Source organism: Triturus cristatus, chromosome 3_1 (genome assembly GCF_964204655.1).
Source record: "Triturus cristatus chromosome 3_1, aTriCri1.1, whole genome shotgun sequence".
Taxonomy (NCBI): Eukaryota; Metazoa; Chordata; class Amphibia; order Caudata; family Salamandridae; genus Triturus; species Triturus cristatus.
This window is the reverse complement of record NC_140583.1, coordinates 224,853,580-224,878,832: the sequence shown is the minus strand read 5'-3', so window position 1 is coordinate 224,878,832 and position 25,253 is coordinate 224,853,580. Positions and strand designations below refer to the sequence as shown.

At 45.7% G+C, this 25,253-nt stretch overlaps 1 protein-coding gene across 8 annotated transcripts in view; it reads right to left on the bottom strand.

The window, feature by feature from the left end:
* Positions 1 to 25,253, bottom strand: part of HERC1 (HECT and RLD domain containing E3 ubiquitin protein ligase family member 1) — a 1,817,725-nt gene that overhangs the window by 1,399,574 nt on the left and 392,898 nt on the right. For all 8 annotated transcript variants that reach the window (XM_085643727.1, XM_085643730.1, XM_085643731.1 and 5 more), the window contains one exon: positions 5,175 to 5,223. In XM_085643727.1, the coding sequence (XP_085499853.1) occupies positions 5,175 to 5,223 (49 nt within the window). The remainder of the gene's footprint in view (positions 1 to 5,174; positions 5,224 to 25,253) is intronic.

Sequence of the window (25,253 nt, the reverse complement as noted above, 5' to 3'; positions counted from 1 at the left end):
TATGCCCTGGCTTCCAGGATTCTCCCAGGTGTTGTACAATCAAGGAGACACCCTGAGCGTTCAGCCACTTCCAGAGACGTAAAGCCCCCTGGAACAGGACACACAACCCTACATCGCTCTGTTTGTTTTAGTGCCACATAATGGTCATGTTGTTTGGATCACCAGTATCAGTTCGCCCTTGAAAGTCGGGAGGGATGCCTTCAGTGCCAAGCAAATCCAGCAAGTTGAAGTGGAGGAGAGCTTCTGCTGGAGACCAGAGCTCTCTGAACTTTACCTCTCCCAGCTGACCTCCCTAAACCAGCAACAGTGCATCCATCATAAACGTTAGCTATTGGTGGAGTAGAGAGATGGGACTGCCGCTAGTCCAACTGCGGTTGAGCCTTCACTACAGCAATTTCCTTGTAGTCTTCTTTGATACCAGCATGGAATCGAATAGATTACTGTGATTCTGAGCCCACTGAGACCTCAGATCTTAATGCAGAGCCCGCATGTACCACCTGGCGTGATCCACCAGCAGAACTCAGAAGGCCAAGAGAGCAAGAAGCCTCAGAGAGCATCTCACTTGAACACATGCTGCAGATCAAACTATCTGGATCATAACTCTAATGTCCTGGATTCGTTGAGGTAGAGGAATGGCTTGGAAAAGTAAGACATGCAGTCTGGCTGTGATAAAGTGGAGCCACTGTGAAAGAGTTTGATTTGACTTCAGCAAGGTGATGGAAAAAGCGAGCCCACTTTCTGCAATCAGTCATGAAGATAAGGGGAGACTGAAATTCCAAACTCTGCAGATGACCCACGAACACCACAATCACTTTTGTTAACACCAGAATTGCACTGGTCAGGCTAAACGGGAGAACTGGAATGCTGTGGGCTACCTCAAACCGCAGATTGTCTCTGTGGGACTGGCAGACAGGGATGTGAAAATAAGCATCCTCCAAGTCAATGCCCACCCATCCAGTCTCTTGGATCCAGGGCAGACAGAACTTGGACTGGGTGAGCACTTTAAACATGTCCTTCAGAAGGAAGAAGTACGGAGGGAGAAGATCTTGGATGGAACTGAGGCCTCTGTTCTTTTTCAGCACCAGAAAATAAATTGAGTAACTGATAGTCTTGATCTCTGATGTCGAAAATGTGCCAAAAAGCTGCACCATGCCTTCACGAAATTCTTTAATCTGCTGCTGTGTCGCCAACAGCTCCGGAAATTCAGGTTGCGGCCGGACAAGTGTTGAAATCTGCTTAGAAGTGAAAACACTTAAGGAGCACGACCTGGAAGCATGATGACACCCTCAAACCTTCTCAGGAGATCGAGAGTGGCAGGACGTTACTTACCTGAGGATTTGGACCATGATGATGATTTGTTGCAGGAATGTCCTAGGGAGCAGGACCAGGACCTGCCTTTCGATCTCGACCGGGCACGACATGCAGTCTTCCAGTGTTTTGCCACAAACCACATCGCTTCCCAATCCTGGGTGGTCTTGGGGTACATTAAAGTGCAGTCATTGCAGGTCCTAAAGTCCTTGTCAGTTCTGTGGGTCCATCACACACATCAGTCTGTGGCATACCCCATACGGGCTGAACTCTAGATTTGGGAGCTGACATTTTCCCTTGCACACTGTAGAACTTTTAGTAAAAAAAGACAGTCTCGAGAGACAATCTGGATAGCAATGGATCCATGTCCGTTGGCGCTGAAAGAAAGGAACGGATGCATATAGGGTCCTGTGTGTCACTTTCAGAGCACAGCAATGTCAGTGTGCCTTCGCGTAGCACCACCTGTCAGCACGCAGGAGAACTGATTAAGATTTTCCAGATCCAGTTTGATGCCTGAGGAATATTCAAAAGGTGAGAAATATGTGGTTAGAAGTCTATATCAGAAATAAGATCTTGCATTCTATTACATCAGGCCCAGATCTTTAGACAAAGTCAAATTTAATTAGCTCACAACCCACTTTCAGTCGATCTGGTGGTGATAGGTGTAGGAAGCTGGCTCTATATATCCTATACCTCTGAGGTGCCCTCTGAGTGCCTTTATTAATGAATCCAACACTGGCATCAGTGTGGGATCATTAATTTGAGATATTTGGTACCAAACATCTTGGCATTCGGTGAAGGCCTAATGGTGCTGTCGATGTCGTACTGACAAGCTCTCAGCCCATGTACTCGTTATGGCTTCACCGTGCACTTATAATGTCTAAGAATGGACTAAAACATTATATCACAAGAGCTATAGTGCTCCCTGCCTTAGGGCTATAAGGCCTGCTGTAGGGGTGACTTACCTATGCCTCTTGCAGTGCTGGTAGGCCTGGCACACAGGGATGTGTGCCAGGTTGACTCTTCACTTTTATCTGCACTATAACACAAGGAATGCAGTGGCAGTGCGCATGTGTTTGGTGACGGGTCTCTTAGGATGTCATAATACATGTTGCAGCCCTCAGAGGCCCACTCTGGTCACAATGCCCTTATACCACTGGTAGCTTTTACCAGCATATAGGCCAGAGGTGTGCCAAGTGTGGAAACAAAGGTACAGTTTAGGGAAAGAACCCAGGCGCTGGGGCCAAGCTTAGCAAGAACCCAGTGCACATTCAGTCAACGCTGCATCGGAGTCAGACAAAAAGTGGGTGGGGTACTGCAATAGAAACCCAATTTGCTACAATAGGGGATTGGTCGAGTCATGGGGATTCACATGGTCATCTTATTCCTCCTTGTTAGTTGGCAAGGAATAGAAAGAACAAAAAGGGGTCAACTCAGGAGTATATGGTAACTCAAGTTGAATTTGCATCTCCTGATACTGTATGAGATGTACTTAAGACCGTGAAAAGGGTGACCACATCAAGCTACACAGCTTAGAATGATGATGTGACTGGAGAGTGATGGGGCGTGACAGCTTCATTCTTTTGAAGAGTATCAAGTGAATTCATCCTGACTATTACAGTACAGAATCAGGATTACAAGTAACTTATGCAATAGGATTTTCACTGACAGCCATAAATGCTGAACATTAGCAAACTTTTCCAAAAAGCCTGCAGCCTCTCATGCTTAAGTTGCTGAAAGAGAACATTTAGAAACTTCCCACTTTATTTCTTCAAAGCAACCTGCCTATTCCCAGTTTCCCCTCTAGTACTTCGTGAATGTATGAATAGACTTCCACGTCATAGCTTTACATGTATCCCATTACAGCTGTATTTTTCATCGAGGCAGTAGTAGTTTCTTTCCTATGTGTAGAGTCTGGTTTATGTTTACTGGGTAATGACTTCTTGGCCAGCTTGTAACAAAGCTTAATAAATAGCATAATACATCTTAACTGGAGACATTTTGATGGGGCTAACCCTATACAAAGAGGTTCGTAATTGACAAAAGGTGGATCAGAATTTGTGAATGTTTTTGCCTTCTAAACCTCAAATCTGTAACATCCGAGGGGTGTAAGAAACTATGCAAGGGTGGAAGGGTTTCAGAAAAAAGGAAAAAGAAATAGCTGGTAGATGTAAATTTTATTAACTGGCAAAAATAGAAGGATGGGTCCACATTCCAAAATGCAAGACCTGCGCAGTTCTAGCGCCAAAAATGCTTGAAGTTCACCCTGCAAGCTGTAGTAATGGCAAAGCAGAAAGTTTTTCCATGACAGATGTTGCAATGAGTACTCTAGTATGGTCACAAAAGGAGTTGCCATTAGTTTAGATAACACCACATGTAATACCCCTTGGATCATAAAAGCAATTTTTTTTTTTTTTTTTTTTAAAGAGGACCTAGACCTCACTGAAATCAAAGATCATTGGGATGGAAGAGGATAAAAAAGTATGAAATAACTTATTTCTATATCATCTTGGCATCATGGTTTCCTGCCCCCTTAGCAGTTGTTCGAAAAGCAAAGCGGGATCCCCACTTCAAACAGGCAAATATTCTACAATGCTTACCTGGTCTTGTAATACTGGTCACATTCCAGATTAAGAAAAGTATTTTCTTTCTCTACACTCATCAGGAGGGGGAACTATCTTCACTATCTCTAAAGTGGTGTTCCTTCCCACCCAAATATTAGAACTCTTCATAAGACCCATAACTGGAAATTCATCATGGAATCTAAAGAAACGACAGACGTCTAAGGAGTAGGGAACAGAGTCCAAACAGGGCAGGTCTATACACTTGGACGAACTGGTCAAGAGAGGATGAGCCTGGCCCTAACCCATCGGGTGGTGAGTTTGAATGTTACAAAGATCTGCAGTCAGCAATATTGACTTCCAGAAAAGATGTATAAGCCCCGAAGGAGGGAACTACCAACCACCCTGCCCAACAATACAAACTCCAACAGAGACATTTTCCAACAACATATAGGGAAACCTAAAACACAACAAAGAAGAGAACAATTGCTCCAATTTGATGGGTCTGTTAGAGAATGAATCTCAAAGAGAGTGTACACAACAGTGGCATGAAGAGTTCCCCAAACACTCTAAAAACACAATACATAGATAGTGACTACCAAGAGCGAGGACGACCTAGAGAAAAATACTAGAGAGCTTGTGACTCCGCCCACTGCGGCATAGCGCGCTCATTATGGATGGCAGACCACTAAATGTATGTTACCACAAAACAAAATCTCTCTACTCAACCCCAGCGCGGTTGCCTCACTCATCAAGTGGTTGCATTGTAGACATAAATAACTCAAACATTCCAACCTTACACACATGTGTCTGCAGTCATTTGGTTGACACAAGGCCTAAGCAAAGCAGCCAGGACTGTATTATTGTGCTATTACTAAATCGGGAACAGAGGAACCTCATATTGCTGGGTTTTTGCAGAAGAACCTATGTACGGTATCAAATTCACTGTGAGCTCAGCTTCCACTTTTTCCCTCTCCAATTGCTTCTTGGAAGGCCTTTATCCCCCTGTATCTCAAGACTACCCCTTTCCAAGATGCCCGTAAGTGTAGCTAGGGAATATGGTATGCAATGGAAGCAGAGCTTCAATCAAAATAATAGTCTGAAGTTCAGAAATATTTATTAAAGAGAAAACAAATATATAAAATGGATCAGTCTGAACAGCAAAGCATATTTTGTATTATTGTTACAGTGTTTTTCTACAATTCATTTTAGGTATGTGCCCGTAAGGAATGGAAAACATTTTAGCATTTCTTTCTCAGGAACACAAATTTTAGAATTTAAAAGAAAACAAAATGAAATTCTTACCCCTTTTTCTGTGGGATGGGACATCCATATCAACATTCCGCCTTCCACCCTATTAGAAAATACAACTTTATGAGCATGGTCAATGAGCTTAAAGATTTTATTTTTTTGTTTGTTTTTTTGCTGCAGCTAGCATAGAACACGTTCAATACAGCACACTACATACATGCTAGCTCAATTCAGATCAATAAATGCAACATCTGGGCTCCTTTTGACAGTAATTGCGGCCATATTGAACAAGTTACTTACCTTTCTTATCACTCTTTTGGGTGTATACCCTATCTAAGATAAGATTCCTAACCTTTAGAATATCCCCAGGTGCCAGACCAGAGAAAGAGAATTTTTTTTACTTAAGTTGTACTTTCTATGTTTATTCCTGACAATTCCTATCTCTGCTATATCAGTCCTAAGGAAGACCCTATTAAATTATCTCTTGGGGTGGAAACGTCAACTATTATATTTTAACCACTTTTTTTATTAATGAAGGGGCTTTTTGAGGAATATGCTTTGTTTTGTTTATGTCTATGGTTCCTCCCCTGAAAATGATTGTCCCGTTGGTTAAGATTATCTTATGTTATGTGCACTGCATATATCTTGAACTATTTTGTCACTTTCCTTCACTTTCACAGCGCCGTCACATGTAGCACCTTTTCATTAATTGGAATTGTAACCCGATGGATGTAATTTATCTAATCATTAAAAAAATTAACTATTTTCATACTCTTCACTGTGTTAGCATGAAACACTGAACTGTATTTCACTGTCTATTTGCCCAAGATTCTCTAAATGAGTGCCTATGGAACATCTGTTATATTTAGTGACTGATGGTATGGCATATTACATGGTAAAATGGCAAGCTCAGATACTGATGGTATGACACATTGCATGGTTGTGAGAGATTGCAGGACGGACATACCCATAGAACACCCGGGGAGGGTTCATTTCGTAGTCCACGCCATCCTCCCGGTCTTACAGGACAACGGGACTGCCAAAGACTGCATTACCCATACCAACCCCCTGTCTCTCCACAGAAGGAGATCCGGGAGCCGTCGGAAGTAGGCGGGGCCGACCCAGGAAGTTGTCTCCCAGAGCCAATGAAAGAGGGCGGTAGCAGAGAGCGTGTGTGGCAGAACAGCGATAGAGAAGACGAAGAACAACACGAAGAACAAGAGAGAGAAAGCGGTCCCAGTACGGCGGCGGCGGAAGGCAGAGATGAACACCAGGACGCGTGGAGAGAAGGCGGCGACGTCGGAGATCCGGAAGAGCAGTGGTGCGAGGAGTGGTGGTGTCCGACGGAGGATGCTGGAGAGCGGCCGCAACTCTGGAGAGTTGCGGCGGAGCCTGTGAGTACAACCGTCCCCAGGGATTCAGGGGGGGAGAGGAGAGAGGGAGGGGAGGTAAAAGAAAGTGCCTGACCCGTATGACCCATAGATATTTCTCCTTAGCCTCTTATTGAGTAGAACGTGCCTTGACCATAAAGACGACCGTTCTCAGCGTGACCCTAAAAACCTCTCTTGGTGTTACCAATTCCCCTGAGAAGACAGAATTCACTTAACTATCAGACCGTATAAGGTCACAGTTGGTTTTTGGTTGTTTTCTTTTCGTTTATGCACGCTCGTATCCCGCGCACCCTTAAGGACAAGAGAATCCCATAGAAACACTTCCGGGTGTGGTGACGGTTAGACTAAAACTACCCAAAAGAGCATAAACAAACACAGAACTGACGGCTCCTTTCTCTCTTTTCTCCTATGAGCCTCCGGGGAGACCCCGATACTAGCGACGCAGAAGAGTCCCACCCTGCGGGTTCAACATCACCTTTGGGTCCAGCTCAGGGAGCAACAGGAGGAAAACCAAAAGGAACTGTTTATTCACTACCTCTTATTGCCACTAAAGAAAATAAAACTACCTCATTTGGAAAATATATACAGGCTCTTCGTCTGCATATCAAACCTGCCCTCCCACAAGTGGTGTCAGAAGTGGGATTGAAAGGCAAAATGGAGGCTGCCCTAGCCAAGATGGCGGAAAACCAGGAACATCTAGGGAAAGTAATGGAACGCTTCCTGACTGTGGTAGAAGAGGACCGTGGCAAGTTACAACAAGTGCTTACGGGTCAAAACCAGACACATGGGGCAGCTATGGATAAAATCACCGAGGTGCTCGGACACCAGAGGGGCCCTACCACCCTTCCCTCTGTGGTTCTACAACGCTATGTAGCAGGAGAAGATCCGGATTATTTCTTTACTAATTTTGAACGGATGGCTACTGCGGCCTCCTGGCCAGTCGACAAGTGGGGCCAATACCTGGGTCCCCTCCTATCAGGAGACCTACAGGCTGCCTACCAGGCTGCGACGGTACAGGGGGTGGTTCCCTACTCGGACATCAAACGCTGTATTATGGAACGGCTGGGAGTGGATGATGAGACGTATCGGCGGAAGCTAAGACAAATGAGGGAGGGACCCCAAGAAACCCCTCGAGCCTTGTATTTTAGGGTGAAAGATATGGCTGTTCGGTGGTTAAAGCCAGCCACCACAAATAAGGAGGAGATCATGGCAAAAATATACTTGGAACAATTTTTGTCCTCTCTTCACCCTCCTATCCAAAAGTGGGTACGACAACAGGCCAACCTCACACTCGAAACAGCAGTAGAAATCGCTAGCGCCTTTAACAGGGCTCAGGAGGTAGAGAAGGGTCGCGAGGAAGCTACAGGGAAACCTGTGGCTCATGGGGCACAACGTCCTCTGCGTCCTCCGTTGGTAAAGAGACCGGACCCCATAGCCATCATTCCTGGAGGAGTAGCCCCTCAGGCTCCACCAATAGGACCCCAGTGTTTCCAGTGTGGAGGGATGGGACACATCGCCCGGTTTTGTCCCCTGAAAGAGGAACCAATGGAAATAGGGATGGCGCGAAATTACTACTGCTCTCCCTTGGAAAAAGAAAAAGCCCCCTAACGATGTAATGTATCCGTGAATGGCAAATCAATGACTGCACTAGCTGATACTGGGTGCTTACACAGCGTAATACGTCCTCAAGAACTGGGGGACCGACTTGGCCTCATTGACGGAGCTGTCTCCATTCGGTGTGTTCATGGAGATACCAAGCCGTATTCCACGGCTAGAGTACAAATTCAACACCCACACTACTCAGGAACAACCCTTACTGTAGGGTTGATACCACGCTTGCCAGAGCAAGCAATACTCGGTAATGATTATCCTAAATTGTCCCAGTTATTGCACGAGACCAGTTCCCGAGAGGACGATTGGTGGTCCTCCGCTCCCTTCTCTCAAGACACAGATAAAGAGTGGCCCCCTGCCAAAGAGAGGAAAAGTAGAAAACAACGGAGAGTCGAAAAATCCAGGAGCCCCGTAGCATTACCCGTACTTCTGGAGGAAAATCCATGGGAAGCCGATAGAAATTTCCATGCCGCCCAGCAAGAGGATCCCGTATTACAGGAAGCATGGAACCAAGCCTTAGACCAAGAAGATCCACAACATGTAGGTCCTTACTTCTTTAAGAAACAGGGTTTGCTACACAGAAAGGGATCCCCCAACCAGAAAGCCCAGTTGTTGATTCCAGGTCCATTCAAAGACAAAGTACTATTTCTTGCCCACAGTCACTTGTTAGGGGGTCATTTTGGGGCTGAGAAAACGGAGAAAATGATAACGGAGCAATTCTATTGGCCAGGTTTCTACCAGCAGGTAAAAAAATATTGTAGGGAATGTACAGTGTGTCAAAAGAACAGTAGATACCATCCTCCCCGAGCTCCGCTTCAACCTCTCCCTATAATAGACGAGCCCTTCCGTCGCGTCGGCATGGACATCATAGGTCCCTTGTTACCCTCTCGTAGTGGTTGTCGATATGTTCTGGTCATAGTAGACTATGCCACTCGATTCCCAGAGGCCATACCCTTACGTCGACCCGATGCCGCTAATATCTCAAAAGCCATGATCACAGTTTTCACAAGGGTGGGTTTCCCCAAAGAAATATTGACCGACCAAGGGACCCCTTTTGTATCCCGCTTAATGAGACAGGTCTGTTGCCAGCTGGGGGTCAAACAGATTAGAACAGCGGCATACCATCCACAAACCGACGGTTTAGTGGAAAGGTACAATGCCACCATTAAGACCACACTTAAGAAGCTGTTAGCACTTGAAACCCGGAAATGGGAAGACATGTTGCCTCTGGCCTTATTCGCCATTCGGTGCAAGGAACAGAAAAGCACCGGCTATTCTCCGTTTGAGTTGCTGTATGGCCATAAACCCCGTACCTTCCTAGACATGGCCCAAGAAGGGTGGGAGCGAGAAAAAGACAATTCTAAACCCCTTCCCGAGTATGTAGCCGCATTACGCACTCACTTAAGTCAGATTAGGGCTATAGTACGGAACAACTTGGAAGACGCCCAGAGGTCACAAAAAACCCAGTACGATAAGAGAACCAAAGCCAGGACATTCCAAGTGGGTGACTTAGTGTTACTCATGATGGCCTCCTCGGATCAGAAAATGTTAGGACAATGGCAGGGTCCCTATCGAATAGTAGACCAGGTAACCCCTGTGCCCTACCGTCTTGAACTTGATCCCGCTAGACATACGACCCAAATATACCATATTAATGTACTAAAGAAATGGGAGGGTCCCTTGCCCATCTCGATGTGTACAATGGGTGAACAGTCTCCCTTGTTCGACCAATGCATCGACCCCGACCAGCCTCTTACCTTGCGTAATGACCTTTCACGAGTCTTACAACCCCTGAAAGAGACCTTCTCTAACACTCCTGGCCGAACTACCATTATCGAGCACACCCTGAAAACTCCCCAAGGAAAGCGGGTTCGCTTGAAACCTTATCGCATTCCCGAGGCCCGACGTCAAGTCATAAAAGAAGAGGTTCAAAAGATGCTACAAATGGACATCATTGAACCTTCCATAAGTGAATGGAATTCACCCATTGTCCTCGTACCGAAACCGGACGGATCGGTACGATTTTGCATCGACTTCAGAGAAGTCAATAAAATATCGGAGTTTGACACCTACCCCCTGCCACGAGTCGATGAGATGGTGGAACGAATCGGTAAAGCAAAATATATCAGCACTTTGGATTTGTGCAAAGGCTATTGGCAGGTCCCCCTGAGAAAACAGGATAGGGAGAACACGGCATTTTCCACCCCGGAAGGATTGTATCAATTCAAGGTTTTACCCTTTGGCCTTCATGGGGCACCAGCAACTTTTCAAAGAGCAATGAATATAGCCTTACAGCCCCATGAGTCCTATGCAGGTGCCTACATAGATGATATAATCATGTATAGCGACACGTGGGAACTACACCTATCACATCTTTTCCAAGTCATCCAAACCTTAGGACAATACGGTCTTAAAATAAATCCTGCCAAAAGCCATCTTGCCGCCCAGACCGTTCAGTATCTGTGATATCTACTGGGAGAGGGGGTTATTAGACCACAATCGTCTAAATTAGCGGCAATCTCTCAAATATCCCTACCCAAAACTAAGAAAGATCTCCGAGCGTTCCTAGGGTTATTGGGACATTATCGCCGATTTATACCTCAGTTTTCCCACCTGGCAGCCCCGTTAACAAAATTTGCTCCAGAAAAACGTCAAAACCGAGGAGATATTACGGAATCCCCCTCCAGATGTTCTAAGGGCCTTCCATGCCTTAAAAACCACACTTACCTCCGACACCGTTTTGATCAGTCCGGATTACTCGCTTCCCTTCATCCTTCAAACCGATGCTTCGGACCAGGGATTGGGGGCTGTATTGTCCCAAGAGACCCCGCGAGGAGAATAGCCCATTCTGTACCTTAGCCGAAAACTCTTCCCAAGAGAAAAAAATTACGCTACGATCGAAAAAGAAGCCCTGGCCATCAAATGGGCCATAGATTCTTTACGCTATTATCTAGATGGTCGCGAATTCACCTTGTATACCGACCACGCCCCCCTTGAATGGTTAGCCCGGAACAAGGGCCACAACGAAAGAGTCCTTAGGTGGTTCCTGTCCCTTCAACCCTACCGATTCCACACCAAGCACCGAAAAGGAAGCGAACAAGGAAACGTAGACTTTTTATCCAGGTTTCCCCAAGAACAATCTATTAGTAGAAGGACAGCAAGGGAAAGGGGATGTGAGAGATTGCAGGACGGACATACCCATAGAACACCCGGGGAGGGTTCATTTCGTAGTCCACGCCATCCTCCCGGTCTTACAGGACAACGGGACTGCCAAAGACTGCATTACCCATACCCTCCACAGAAGGAGATCCGGGAGCCGTCGGAAGTAGGCGGGGCCGACCCAGGAAGTTGTCTCCCAGAGCCAATGAAAGAGGGCGGTAGCAGAGAGCGTGTGTGGCAGAACAGCAATAGAGAAGACGGAGAACAACACGAAGAACAAGAGAGAGAAAGCGGTCCCGGTACGACGGCGGCGGAAGGCGGAGACGAACACCAGGATGCGTGGAGAGAAGGCGGCGACGTCGGAGATCCGGAAGAGCAGTGGTGCGAGGAGTGGTGGTGTCCGACGGAGGATGCTGGAGAGCGGCCGCAACTCTGGAGAGTTGCGGCGGAGCCTGTGAGTACAACCGTCCCCAGGGATTCAGGGGGGGAGAGGAGAGAGGGAGGGGAGGTAAAAGAAAGTGCCTGACCCGTATGACCCATAGATATTTCTCCTTAGCCTCTTATTGAGTAGAACGTGCCTTGACCATAAAGACGACCGTTCTCAGCGTGACCCTAAAAACCTCTCTTGGTGTTACTAATTCCCCTGAGAAGACAGAATTCACTTAACTATCAGACCGTATAAGGTCACAGTTGGTTTTTGGTTGTTTACTTTTCGTTTATGCACGCTCGTATCCCGCGCACCCTTAAGGACAAGAGAATCCCATAGAAACACTTCCGGGTGTGGTGACGGTTAGACTAAAACTACCCAAAAGAGCATAAACAAACACAGAACTGATGGCTCCTTTCTCTCTTTTCTCCTATGAGCCTCCGGGGAGACCCCGATACTAGCGACGCAGAAGAGTCCCACCCTGCGGGTTCAACATCACCTTTGGGTCCAGCTCAGGGAGCAACAGGAGGAGAACCAAAAGGAACTGTTTATTCACTACCTCTTATTGCCACTAAAGAAAATAAAACTACCTCATTTGGAAAATATATACAGCCTCCTCGTCTGCATATCAAACCTGCCCTCCCACAATGGTAAAATGGCAAGCTCAGATTCTGAAACAGGTATGGTCAGCAGACACCGACAAAAGCTAAAGATCAAAATAGAACATTTAGTGATCACGGGAGACAAGTCTTTCTCAAGTGGAATCAGATGTAAGTCATGATATGAAAATTGGTATGCAAACAGACGATGAAGTGGCATAATTGGCATACAATTTCTATGGACCAGCACCTTCGGAGGATATGCAACAACAAGAGGAACCCTGGTTGGAGTAGTTTTCTTGGTCCACAAGCTGTTGAAGTATGCAGCTTAAGACAGTTTTTAAACTCCTATTTAAATTCAGATATTTATGTTTAAGAGCAGTCAGTAAAAGAAGGAAAATGTCACTTACCCTTTAGGCATTTATTTATGACATGTGCTGCAGTAGATTCTCATGCTGTACATACTCCTCCAATCTAGTGTTGAGCTCGTAATTGTGCAATTTGTTTTTGTTTGAAGAAGTCGTTTCAAGTGACAAGGTGTGGTGACTCCACCTATTTATGGTAATGCGCATGGGCATCGCTCCATAGTCAGACTGTTTTTCCCGCCACAAGGGCGAAGATGTATATGGAGCATAGAGATACAGAAGAGTTGACCATGCAACGTAAGAATATGAGGATGAGAGTATCTGCAACAAATCCATGTGAATCTACAGCACTGCATGCCACAAGCAGATGCTTACATGGTAAGTAACATTTTCTGATTATGTCATGTGTATATGTACATTCACATGCTGTGCATAGACTGCAAAGCAGTCCTCCTCAAGAGGTGGCACAGCCTTATGATGTTGCAGAAGATTGAAAAAGGGTACGCAAGACAGTTTGGCCAACTGTAGCTTGTTACCTAGCCAGGACACCCACACAGTAATGTTTAGGCAAAGTTTGAGGAGTGGAACAAGTATCTCCTTTACAGATATTAGCTAGTAATATGTTTCCTGAAAAAGTCATAGAAGCCCCTTTCTTGTACGTGGAATAGGATCTTGGAGAGGCAGGTAGGGATCTTTTAGCTTTGTATAGCAAGTTTGGATACACTTGACAAGCCAACTAGCAATACCTGCTTTGCAAGTCGCATGGCCTTTATGTGGTTTGGAGTAGGATACTAAGAGTTGTGTTTTATGAAAAGGCTTTTTTCTAGCCACATAATACATTAATGCTCGTTTGATATCCAGGGTATGTAAGGCATGGCCATCGAAAGAAAAGGAGCAGCTTAATTGTTTGATTGAGATGAAAACTGAAAACTACTTTAGGGAGAAATTGAGTGTTGTTTCTAAGGATGGACTTGGGAAAAAGGTTCCTCTAAGGTAAGAGCTTGTCCCTCACTGACTCGCCTGGGGGAAGTGATGACTACAAGGAGGGCCACTTTCCATGAATGAAACTGAAGAAGGCAAGAGTAAAGGGGATCCAAAGGAGGGACTATGAGACTAGTTAGTACTATGTTCAGATTGCAAAATGGAGCAGGGGGCGTCTGGAGTGGGATAACCTGCTTAAGGCCTTCCATGAATGCCTTAATGACTGGTACTCTGAATAGTGAAGTGTGCTGCCTATTCAGTAGGTAAGCAGCCAAATGTAAGCAAATGGAGGTGTACGCAAGGCCTGACTGTTACAGGTGATGAAGCTAATAGAAAATATCTTGTGCGGAGTGTTAGAAGATTGATATTGCACAAGCACGTCCATTGGCCAAGTAGCAGACCCTGGAATTAGATCTTCGTGCTTCACGAAGAATGGACATACGTTCCTGTGATAGGTTAAGGTAACCAAAGTCCAAGACCTCAGAAGACATATCATAAGATTGAGCTGCTGAAAATTGGGGTGTTGGTGGGTACTGTGATTTTGTATATGAAGGTCTGGCCTGTGGGGAAGCTTCTCATGAGGAACTAAAGAGAGTCCCATCAGAGTACCAAGGCTGGTGCGCCCAGGTTGGGGCATTAGGATGAGGGTAAGAGATGTCTTTCTCAGCTACGAATGGGAGGACAGGAAGAGGCTGAAAACATAGGCAAATATGCCCGACTAGTTCATACAAAGTGTGTTGCCCATGGGCCGTGGAAGTAAAAACCCGGCATTGAAGTTTGGCCATTTCATGTTTTCAGCGGTGGTGAACAGGTCTGTGTGTGGAAACCCGCACAACCGGCAATACAAGAGATAGGTCTGGGGGTGGAGCCCCACTTGTAGACTTGTTGATGCGTCCTGCTAAGCAGGTCTGCCAAGTCGTTGCCCAGACCAGAATGCACTGAATAACCAACTGCACTTTGTGATGTATTGCCCACTTCCAGATGCTCTGGGCTAGAACAGATGGCTGAAGCGAGTTGGTGCTCCTTGGTTTGTAGGTAAAACTTGGCAGTGGTGTAGTTCGTGCATGCTGAAAAGATCCTGTTCCGAATGAGTGGAAGGAATGCTCGAAGAGTAAACTGAGTAACCAGCAATTCCATGTGGTTGATGTGGAGGCTCTTTTGCGTGGGTATCCACAAGCCCTCGATTGCGTGATCTTGAAGACCTGAGACTGTAGCTATCTATGTTAATTTTCTCTGGGCGGACTTATGCAAAGTGGTCGAGAAAGTGACGACAGCGGAGGGCAAAATTGTCAGCTCAGAGGAGAGGTGGAGGTTTGAAAGCAGCAAATGGCAAGAATAAACATGCACCTAAACACTGGGGTGGAAGACACGAGGGCAGCACTTTCCGTAGTAACATTAGTCTACTGGGCTTTCCGGAGAGCGTGGAGGGCACGTATGCTGAAAGCTTCCTAGAACAATGGGTGCGACAACAGTTGAAGCCACAGGGCCTTTTCCAACATCTTTGTGATTCAGAGGGTGCACCATATGTTGGTGCCCTTCCTCAGGCCTTTATAGCCAACATCCTGAACTACAGAGACAGGGACTGCAGTCTCTGGGCTGTTAGGGAGCAGACTAAACTTAAATATGAAAATCACATAATTGTATTTTACCCTCATTATAGCAGAAAAATGCAGGAGCAACGAAAGTCGTTTCTGGAGATGAAGCAGAAGCTGAGGAATATGAACCTGAAATATAAATATATGCTGCTTTACCCTTCCGAACATAAGTTTCTGGCCAACAGGAAGGCAAACTTTTTCGATCACCCGGAGGAGGTCAGGGACTAGATGGAGATAAGGGAAAAGGTTGCAGGCCTGGAGCATGGAGTCTGGAGGGGCCACTTCGGAAGGGACATATCCAGGGGACTGGGCTAAGAGTGCAGAGAGTTATGATACAGGAGGATGGCACTATGCAGGTGATAGGGCTGGGACCCCTGCAGTTGACTGAGTCTGGTCTGCTCACGCCTGCCCTGGCTTTCCTTGTCCCAGACAATAAAACTATTCATGCTACTTTAATCCCAGACACGGAAATTCCTGTAGAGTGATATATTATGTGTTTTATTAGGGTTTCTATGTGTCTATTAAGCAGAGTCTCTTTAGCTTTGTGGGGGATAGGATGGGTGTGATGGGGTTGAAGGAGGAGATACTTGCTGGAAACCTCGGCCTCTCTATGATCGGGATGGAGAGGCCAGAGGCAGAGGCTCGATATGTGTATGTTTAATACCTGCGGGGCCTCGCAGAGGAGCGATGTGTTCTGGATCGAGGTGCACTACTGCGGGATGGGAGGGGGCTATTGTGGCCGGAGCATGTGTAAAAGTGCGGCACAGATAATATTCATGTTTGGAGAATTGCACCTCTTGTATGCTTGTGCGATGTTTAGCTACGTGGAATGAGGACTAGGCGGTGCCGGCAGGCGAGTGTGGGGATTGGGGTTACCTGTCCCTGTTGGATAGATAAGGTGCGGTCCTGGCACATGTAGTGTGGAGTTGCATAGGAAGATGGCTACACTATGTTTGCCCAGAGGAGGGAGGGCCTTTTTTTTAATAGTTGTGGAGCTATTGATTCTCGTTATTCGTTTTGTAGCATGATCAGATTGTAACAAGGAAGCAATGCGGGGTAGAATGTGAGACATAGATGACGTGCATGATTGGGTGGTGACCTTAAGTTATTGGCCTGGAATGTCCGGGGATGGGCCACATACATTAAGCGGTACAGAGAGTTATCCTTCTTGAAGCAACACAAAGTGAATATTGCCTGTCTCCAGGAAACACACCTTAATGTTGTTGGGAGTGAGAGGGTTTGGAAAAAATGGAGAGGACAGGTGTTTCATGCCTCCTATTCGACCTACGCTGGGGGGTACTGATCTGGGTCGCTCTGGGGACCCCATTCGCGCTCACATATATGGAGGCAGATATAGAGGATAGGAATGTTCTCCTACATGGCAGGCACTCCATCAAAAGGATGCAGATGACATGGTGGCGACCACGCGGGAGGCAGTTGTGGTGAATCTTCAGTGACATCTGGACAGGGTGTACAGTGGTGGCATTCGCAGAACATCGGATCGTGTGTAGGCTTATCTAGCACATGTAAACGTCTACAGGGTGGGAGAGGATTCGCTGAGGGAGCTTGAGGCGGACATCACGCTGGAAGAGCTGTGGGTGGCACTACAGATACTGCCAAAAAGTAAAGCACCTTGGGGGGAGGAGGGGTGCGGGGGCGGTTTCCTAGGGAATTCGGAGGCGCTGACCCAAAAGTTGCTAAGGTGTTTTGGAGGCTGGGGAGTCAGGACAGGTTCCGCCAAGTATGAGTGAAGTGATTATATGTATAAAGCCCAAATCGGGCAGTGACGGTCCAGAATCAACAGCATACAGCCCTCCTACAATGATCAACACTGATGTTAAGATATAATGTAGTTATTAGTCAATCGATAGCAAACTGCAAACTGCAATGATCAGGTTGGTCCATCCTGATCAGTGCGGCTTCCTCCCTGGCCCCAGCACGACCATGAACCTACAGAGGTTGATGCACGTCTTCTAAGAGGTGGTAGGTGTCCAGGAGGAAATGCCGTTGGCCTCCATTGATATTGAGAAGGCATTTGATATGGTGGACTGTGGGTATCTTTTGGGAGTCATGCAGGCCATGGGATTCGGTCCTCTGTTCTGGGCCTGGATATGACTTAAATAGTAATCAAGTCTTACAAGTATGGGTTGGGCAGTATTATTTGGCAGGACAAAGAAAGCCAGTAGACGGGATTGCCCCTTATCACCCTTTCTGTTTGTCTCGGCGGTTGAGCCACTGGCCATTCCGGTCCAACAGGTGATGCATGACTGGGGGACTGAACTTGGGCAGAGAAGACATGTGGTGTTCCTTTATGCTGACAATGCTTAGTTCTACCTGTGCGCCCTTAGAGTAGCTGCCTATATTGTTGCTGCTTCTGTAGGACGTTGGTGGTGTGTCTTTCTCAGACTCAATAGAGCAAGGTCATTATTATTCCTTTTGGAGGCGTTGGAGGGGAATCGGGGGGGGTGATCCTCGAACTGGGGTTGAGATGGGAGCTAGATAATTTTCTGTGCCTGGGAGTGATGGTGGCGCACACTGGGGAAAAAGCTTTGTTGGTGGGGTTGGTGGTGGAGGATAAGCTCCCAGAGATGCTGACGGGTCGGCTCAATAGCACAGACTGGGGAATCTTAGAAAGTACGGCAGCCCGCTGCTATTTGGCAGAGGGTGGGTGGTTACAGTGGTGATAAAGAGGGCACCCTTTCATAAGGATTTGCCATTGTGGGTGCTGGCTCTTATCCATCAAGTAGAGGGGCACATGTTTCAGGTGTGGCATGACAGGGGCTGTGCCCTCAGTTGGGATTTGTACCCCAAGGATACTTTCCTCACCTTTGAGGATGCACAGCCACTCTTGGCCAAGGTACAGTCCAATTTTTACAATACACTGAGTGAATATGGGTATCTTTCCCTGCTGCGCCATTAAACTCGGCTGTATTAGGTGCATTCCTGAAGCTGGGCTTGGGATGTCATATCATCTCCCTTGTGTACAAAGCTCTGCAGGCGGACGGTGTTCGCGGATAGGTGTGGGTGCGACAGACATGGGAAGCAGATGTAGATGCATCCATGTCGGAAGTAGAGTGGGCCAGGGTCTGTGAGCTACTGAAATCTGTGTCTAGCAACACCGGTTTTAGACCGATCCACTTCAATTTTTTACATACATACAACTCAGGGTGTTCTCCAGCTTACCCTTTTTGTGGATATACGAATGCTAATTTTATGCACTTAGCGTGGGGCTGCACAGTGGTGGGGCCCTTCTGGTCTATTGTGGTGGGAAGATTGCAAAGGACCACAGCTCTGACTAGTGAGCTGTTTCAGCAGCACTGTTTGTAGGGGAATATTGACAGGCCCAAGAGCCGCAAGATGGCTTACTGTTTCTTGCAGTTGGTTCTAGTATTAGCCTGGAGGCGGGTAGCCATTACCTGGGTAGATGTTAGGGCTCCAGTAGTGGAGCAGTGGGTTTGGGACGTTTCTGAATGGTCACTTGCAAAGGAACAGCACCTTCGCCATGTGCAAACGGATGACAAATTGCAGGCTGATATGGAGGTATGGAGAAAGCCATGTAACATATTTCTAGGGGACACAGGAAGTATATCTGGCACTGACTCTTTTGAGAGTGTTACATCTTTGTCAGACGTGGGGAGTCCGGCATACACTGAGTAAAGTATGTTGGTGTTCTGATGTACTCTGTACACTGTTAACATGGTACTTCCATTGTGTACAGTATTATGTTGGTGGTAAGATGTTGATGGGCTTCCACATGTACGGTTATTGATATTTATGCGACATGTCAATTCAATTCAAGTTTTTTTTGTTCGGTTTATGTTGTAAACCATAAAACCTTGTGTAAAAATAATACATTCCGTAACAGATACAAGCTCAGAATAATTACTCATCCTGTGAGCTCCGTATAGAACTGCAGCTCTTAAACATACAACATTTGCAAGAACGAACTCATTTGATAACATCTGTAAATGTTAAAGAGCAGGGTGAACTTGTCGAAGGTCTAGCTGTTTAAGTAGCGGAAGATTAAAAGATCTCTGTACAAAGTGTAATGTGCTCTAGGGGGACCTCCTTTCGCAACCGCAGGGAATTTAGGTCATAACACCCTCATAGGGTGGCTAAAGACAGGTGTAACAGGTTGAATCTGAATCTTACAAGCAAATATCTGTCCCTATTATTTTTCACAAAAGTTAAATACAGCTCCATCTCCTGTGTAACGGTTACCACGACATATTTCCTGACGGTAGGTTTCACCAACTCTACCTCCTCCATGAACAACTTCTCCCTTTCCAAGAAACAATCCTTTACCCAATTATAACCCCCCGTGCAAATACCCTCCGAGTTAGAAAATACCCTCCTCTCGAGTTTGCTGACCGAGTCCCTTATAATGAGCCAAAGTATTTTCAGGGTGCCATCAAGTGACATGCAATCCCTCATGATCAAACGATTAAGACCCCACTCCTCCTTGGACTAGGTCCTAATCCAACTTAGAAGTGGGCTGAGGTCTGTCTGATCGCTTAGAAACTTGACAATTAACTCCTTGTGCACACAGAAGGTTGACATGCTTTGAGGGAAACAGAGTACATGTCTCAGGAATTTATTTTACCCAGTCTGGAGCTATTTGGCAGCCAAAATGCCCCAATTGTCACTCCCATATAGTGCCTTTGAGACACACTTTGCCTGTTGGAGCTTAACAGGGGCAATAAGTGGTCTACTTTCCACCTCCTGGATGCAAAATCAAAAACAGCGAAATAGGACTTCCTCAGCTCCTGCTGCTTGGCCAAGACCAACAGTTTACAACACAATTTGGAATCAAATAACATCCCCAAGTAAGAGAAACGCATAACCTTTGCCAAAGTCAGACTATTCAGGGTAAATGTCTTAGTTCTGGTTGGGTGGGGCCCCACCACCATAATATAAGATTTGGTGAGGTTAACCGACAAATCTAATCCCTCATGAAAGAATCAAAGAAGTTCATGAGACTTTGCAAACCATTGGCCATCCTCACCAGCAACACAGCGTCGCCCGCTTATAAGAGTACAGGAAGGGAAAGGCAAACCAATAAATGAACAGTCTGCATTAGAAGCAATTAGCGCCTCTTCCATGAAGGCTAGGTGGACTTTTTCAGAACGAGTAATAGTATATTTACTGATCACAATATAGAGAGTTATACATTACTAAAATACCCCTACCTGAACCTGGATACTTTAGGAGTTGGAATACCATCGACAAAGCCCAATTCATCGAAACCCTGGCCAATACAATTCCCATCAGCCACTCCTCTATAGATAAGAGTGGGGAAAACCTGTCGGAATGGCTCTTGACAGCCAGCAATAAACATGCCCCACTAAGGAAAATACAGCGAGCACGTCGTCACGAAGCCCAGAAATGGTTTTCCGCCGATTTAAAAAGTTAAAACTTGCTCTGCGCCAAGCAGAAAGGAAATGGAGAAGCAAATATTCACCCGACGACAAAAGCATTTTTCTAATAGCCCTTAGAACTTATAAAAAAAATGATTCTGACCACAAAGGCCGAATACTTCTCACTCAAAATCATCACCTCCAAGAATCAATCAAAGGACATTTTCTCAATAATTAATAACCTATCAAACCCTGACTGAGTGACCTTAAAAGCCACACCTTCGCAATCCTTATGCGACTCCCTGAATAACTTCTTCATTGAAAAAATCTAAATTATCAAAGCAAGCATCCTCACTTGCACAAAGCCCACTTGTCAAAACAAACCAAAAAACACACAAAGGCTAGAACAAATCCCAATGATGAGCCAAGAAGTTTTTTCAGACCTACTGACCAAAGTAAAATCTGGCTCCTAGGAACTGCTGCCACCCTTGGATCTTGAATGAAGCCTTTACGGCCTGCCCAGAGCCAGCCATTGCCCTCTTAAACAAATCGCTATCCCAGGGACACGTACCGGATACCTTCAAAGAGGCGTTTGTCATCCCCCTCCTGAAGAAACCAAGAGCAGATCCCGGAACTCTCACCAACTACCGACCTATCTCACTGCTTCCCTATACGACCAAACTACTCGAAACCCACGTAGCCAAAAGCCTATCCACCTTTCTGGAGCAGTCAGTCTACCTGGACCCTCATCAAGTAGGGTTCCGCCCAGCTCACTCCACAGAATCAGTGGTATTGTCAGTCCTGGACTCTCTGTGAGAGAAAGCGGACGGAGGTTCCCCCCCAAGCCCTGGTGCTGCTGGATCTTTCTGCCGCTTTTGACACGGTCGACCACAACATCCTGGTCGACCGTGTCAGGGATGCAGGAATCCAAGGATCGGCCCTTGAATGGATAAACTCCTTTCTTACAAACCGTTATCAAGCGGTCCGCCTGGGAAACTTCACAACCCCCAAGATTAAGAACACTTGCGGTGTTCCCCAGGGCTCCTCCCTCTCCCCGCATTTATTTAATTTATTCCTCCTCCCCCTGACCCACACACTAAAAGAAAGGAAAGTCCAAACCTTCAATTATGCAGATGATTTTCAACTGATACTGCCGATTAATGACTCCCCTACCACCATCCTCGAATTCCAGAGAACTATGCTGTTCATCCGCGACTGGATGAACAGCAACCACCTCAAATTAAATCCGGATAAAACAGAAGTGATCCTCACAGGAGGCTCATTGAACCCCTGGAGCTCCCCCATCCCCTCTACATCTGCAAAAACCTTGGGAGTCATAATCAATAAAGACCTCACCATGAAAAATCAAATTGGGTCCTTGATCTCAACATGTTGCTTTCAACTAAGGAAAATAAGAAAGATCAGTAGGTTCCTCACTCAGGAAGCAAAAACACAGGCAGTTCTCACTATGGTGATATCCCACATTGATTATGCCAACTCTCTTTACCTTGGCATCCTGGCCTACCTCACCCACCGCCTTCAAATGGTTCAAAACCAGGCGGCCAGACTGGTCTTTCAAGAAAACAGGCGTCAACATATTACTCCTCTTCTTAAGAAACTACATTGGCTTCCAATACCCCAGAGATGCGCCTTCAAGGTAGGATGCATCATCTTCAAATCCCTGAATAGTAAAAGCCCAAAATTCATCAACAGTTTGATCAACAGATATACTCCTACCCGCAACCTACGATCTGCCCACATGCACCTCCTGACCACACTATCTTTCAGGCTAAAACGCGCTGGGGGAAAAAGGTTCGCCACCCTAGGCCCCAAACTCTAGAACTCTCTGCCACTTGAGATCAGATCCTGCACAAACCTCATGAGCTTCCGCAAACTGCTAAAAACGTGGCTATTTAAACAGGCATACTAGTAACATCTTAGTCTAACTCCTTCAAAGCAGCGCCAAGAAACCAACCTGGTGTACGTGCGCTATACAAATAAAGATTAACATAACATAACATTGCTCAATGGTGATTTGCCTGACTGAAAATCATATTGAGATTCTGAAATAATATTTCATCTGTCCAACTTTTAAGTCCATTTAGTAGCACCAGACCCTGCACTTTAACGACTGAGTCTATAAGCGATATTGGCCTATAGAACTGCAAATGATCTTTATTACCTTTTTTAAAGATGTTCCCTATAAAGGCTGACTACTAGGAAAAAGGAACACCATCCCTTCCAGCAGAGTTCAAGATCAGGATCAGCATCTGCCTATATTGCTAACAATAGTCTAGCAGAATGCCGCCGGGGGGGCCATTTGCCTTGTGAGACCTTCAATGCTCTGAATTGTCTCTTTCAAGGTAAAAACCAGATTTGAACTCCCCAACTCCCTGCTCTGATATAACTGAAGAACCTGTGTAATTGTGAATAACACAGTCATGTGCTCTTATATGATGACACATAGAAGGGGCGTTCTCCAGCGCGAAAAAGGGCTCATTGATGATGCGCCACAAGACCAAGCTATTTCACACTGTGCATGCTTGTGTCCAGTCCTACCACGCTCTATCCTTCAATGTCCCTTTCCTTCTCTTGAATTCCTTTTAATGTTACTACTAGCGCGTTCTCTCGGCGCGTTGTTTTAGGAGCGGTTTTAAAATGATGCAGGGCCTTCAACATCTAGGTTCAAACCATTTTGAGGCAGTGGAAGGGATTTTGTGGTTGGCAAATATAAGAGCTCAGTAATCTTTTCCACAATATGACAGAAGGCTAATAAAATCATGTGGTAAAGGGAACTAGGATCAAGGCAGATTTTAATTTCATCAGCAAAGCTATGAAACAGACCGTGAACAAAGTGCTCGGGTTCTACCATGGCCCATCTTAAACTCATGCAACACATCATTCACTATGCTAATTTGTTGTTTGTTGTTGATCAAACAATAAATGTAGGTTACATTTTTTTTTAACTGCGCTTTGTGGTAAGAAATGTAATTCTGTCAAGAGATTTGTCTCTTGAATCCACCACTGAAGAGCCGTCTTCAACTTTGGAAGGATTTGAATTATTTTCTCGAAAAGGCCTTGAGTTTGTATGCATTGTTTGTTCCAGTAGAGGTCTCATTCGGAAAAGGCAAAATGGGACTAAAGGAATGCAAGAGGACATCATCACTAAAAAGGACATTAACCGGCAAACTGGAACAGACTTTCTTTTCAGTAACTCCTGTGCTAGAAGTCTGAGTTTGGTTTTCCTTTCAACAGTTAGATTTGCCTTTTCCTTCATGGTGTCTGGAAATGTACTCAAGAAAATTGTAGCACTTAATGGTTGAAGTGACGACTTCTGCAGACTGAAAGTAAGACCTAGTTTGCTGAATAGATTGAGACAGGGGCTGGTTCCTTTCGCTGCCGCTTGATGAGAAGGCGTCTTTATCAAGCAGTCACCTTATGGCCTTTTTGTTTTAAATGTGAAGCTCCTGGAGCTAGACAATTTGTAAAAATGTCAGTTAATTTCAGCCCAAAATGGAGAACTTTGAACTGATAGGTAGTGCCTGCTACTCCGAATCTTAGGAATTTGAGGTGCTTTGGATGAATTGGGATATGAAAGTAGGTATCCAGGAGATCTAATGTTGTCATTTAGTCTCCGTGGTTGAGAAGTTGGAGGATGTCTTGAAAAGTAACCATACAAAATGACTGTATTCTTAGGTATTTGTTTAGCTTTCGCAGATCCAAGATAGGTCTCTATTCGCTTGCTCGTCTTTTTCCTGATTAAGTATACGTGGAAATAGAAACCCACTCCGTTCTGGTTGTGAGGAACTTTTTCTATAGCACTTTTGCTGAGCATAGTTAGTATTCGTAATTGGAAGAGATGTCGATGAATTCTCTGGAGGTCCATGAAGTGGTTTTTGATTTAATTCTAAAGTATGATTGTAGTTGATTAGATAAAAAACCAACGGTCTGTTATTGTCCTCCATTAGTTTAAATAATTTCAGATTCAACCCACTGAGTGGCACTGGGAAATGTGTAAAGGTAACAGCCACTTTCAGACTATTACTGCCATTGTCCAGTGTCCCTTCCTTGGCAACCTTGTTTCCTGCTCAGTGTTTGCTTGGCATAGGCTGCTGGTGGTGGTTGCCTATATTGCTGTTGAGGATCCTATGGTTGGTTTATATCAATAGGGTTGACATAATTCTCTGTAAGATGGCAGCCCTCTACCCCTTGCACAACAAAAGGGCATTTGCCTCATCTGTAAATTCCCCAGCAACCTTAGAAATGCCTGTGCCTGCTTTGAATGACTATAGGGCATTATCAACATATTTGCCAAATAATGTCTCTCCTTTATGTGGCATGTGTATGATCTTACTTTGGACTTCAGTATGAAAGAAGTGTCCTTCAACCACCAGTCTGCGAAGAACAGCCAATCATGCCAACTGACGGAAACCTGCAGAAGCGATATCCATCGCACAATCCATCATCTCTGATGAAGATCTTTCACACTCCTGCCAGTTCTTTTATGCTTCCTTTTTTGGATGCTCTGGTAGACTATTGATGTACAGAGCGAAGACTGACCGCATCTACCTGTCATAGCTATTGAGGAACGCTAAGGAATTGGCTGCCCTAACCGTAATTCCTGACATAGTAGAAAAGCACTCACCTA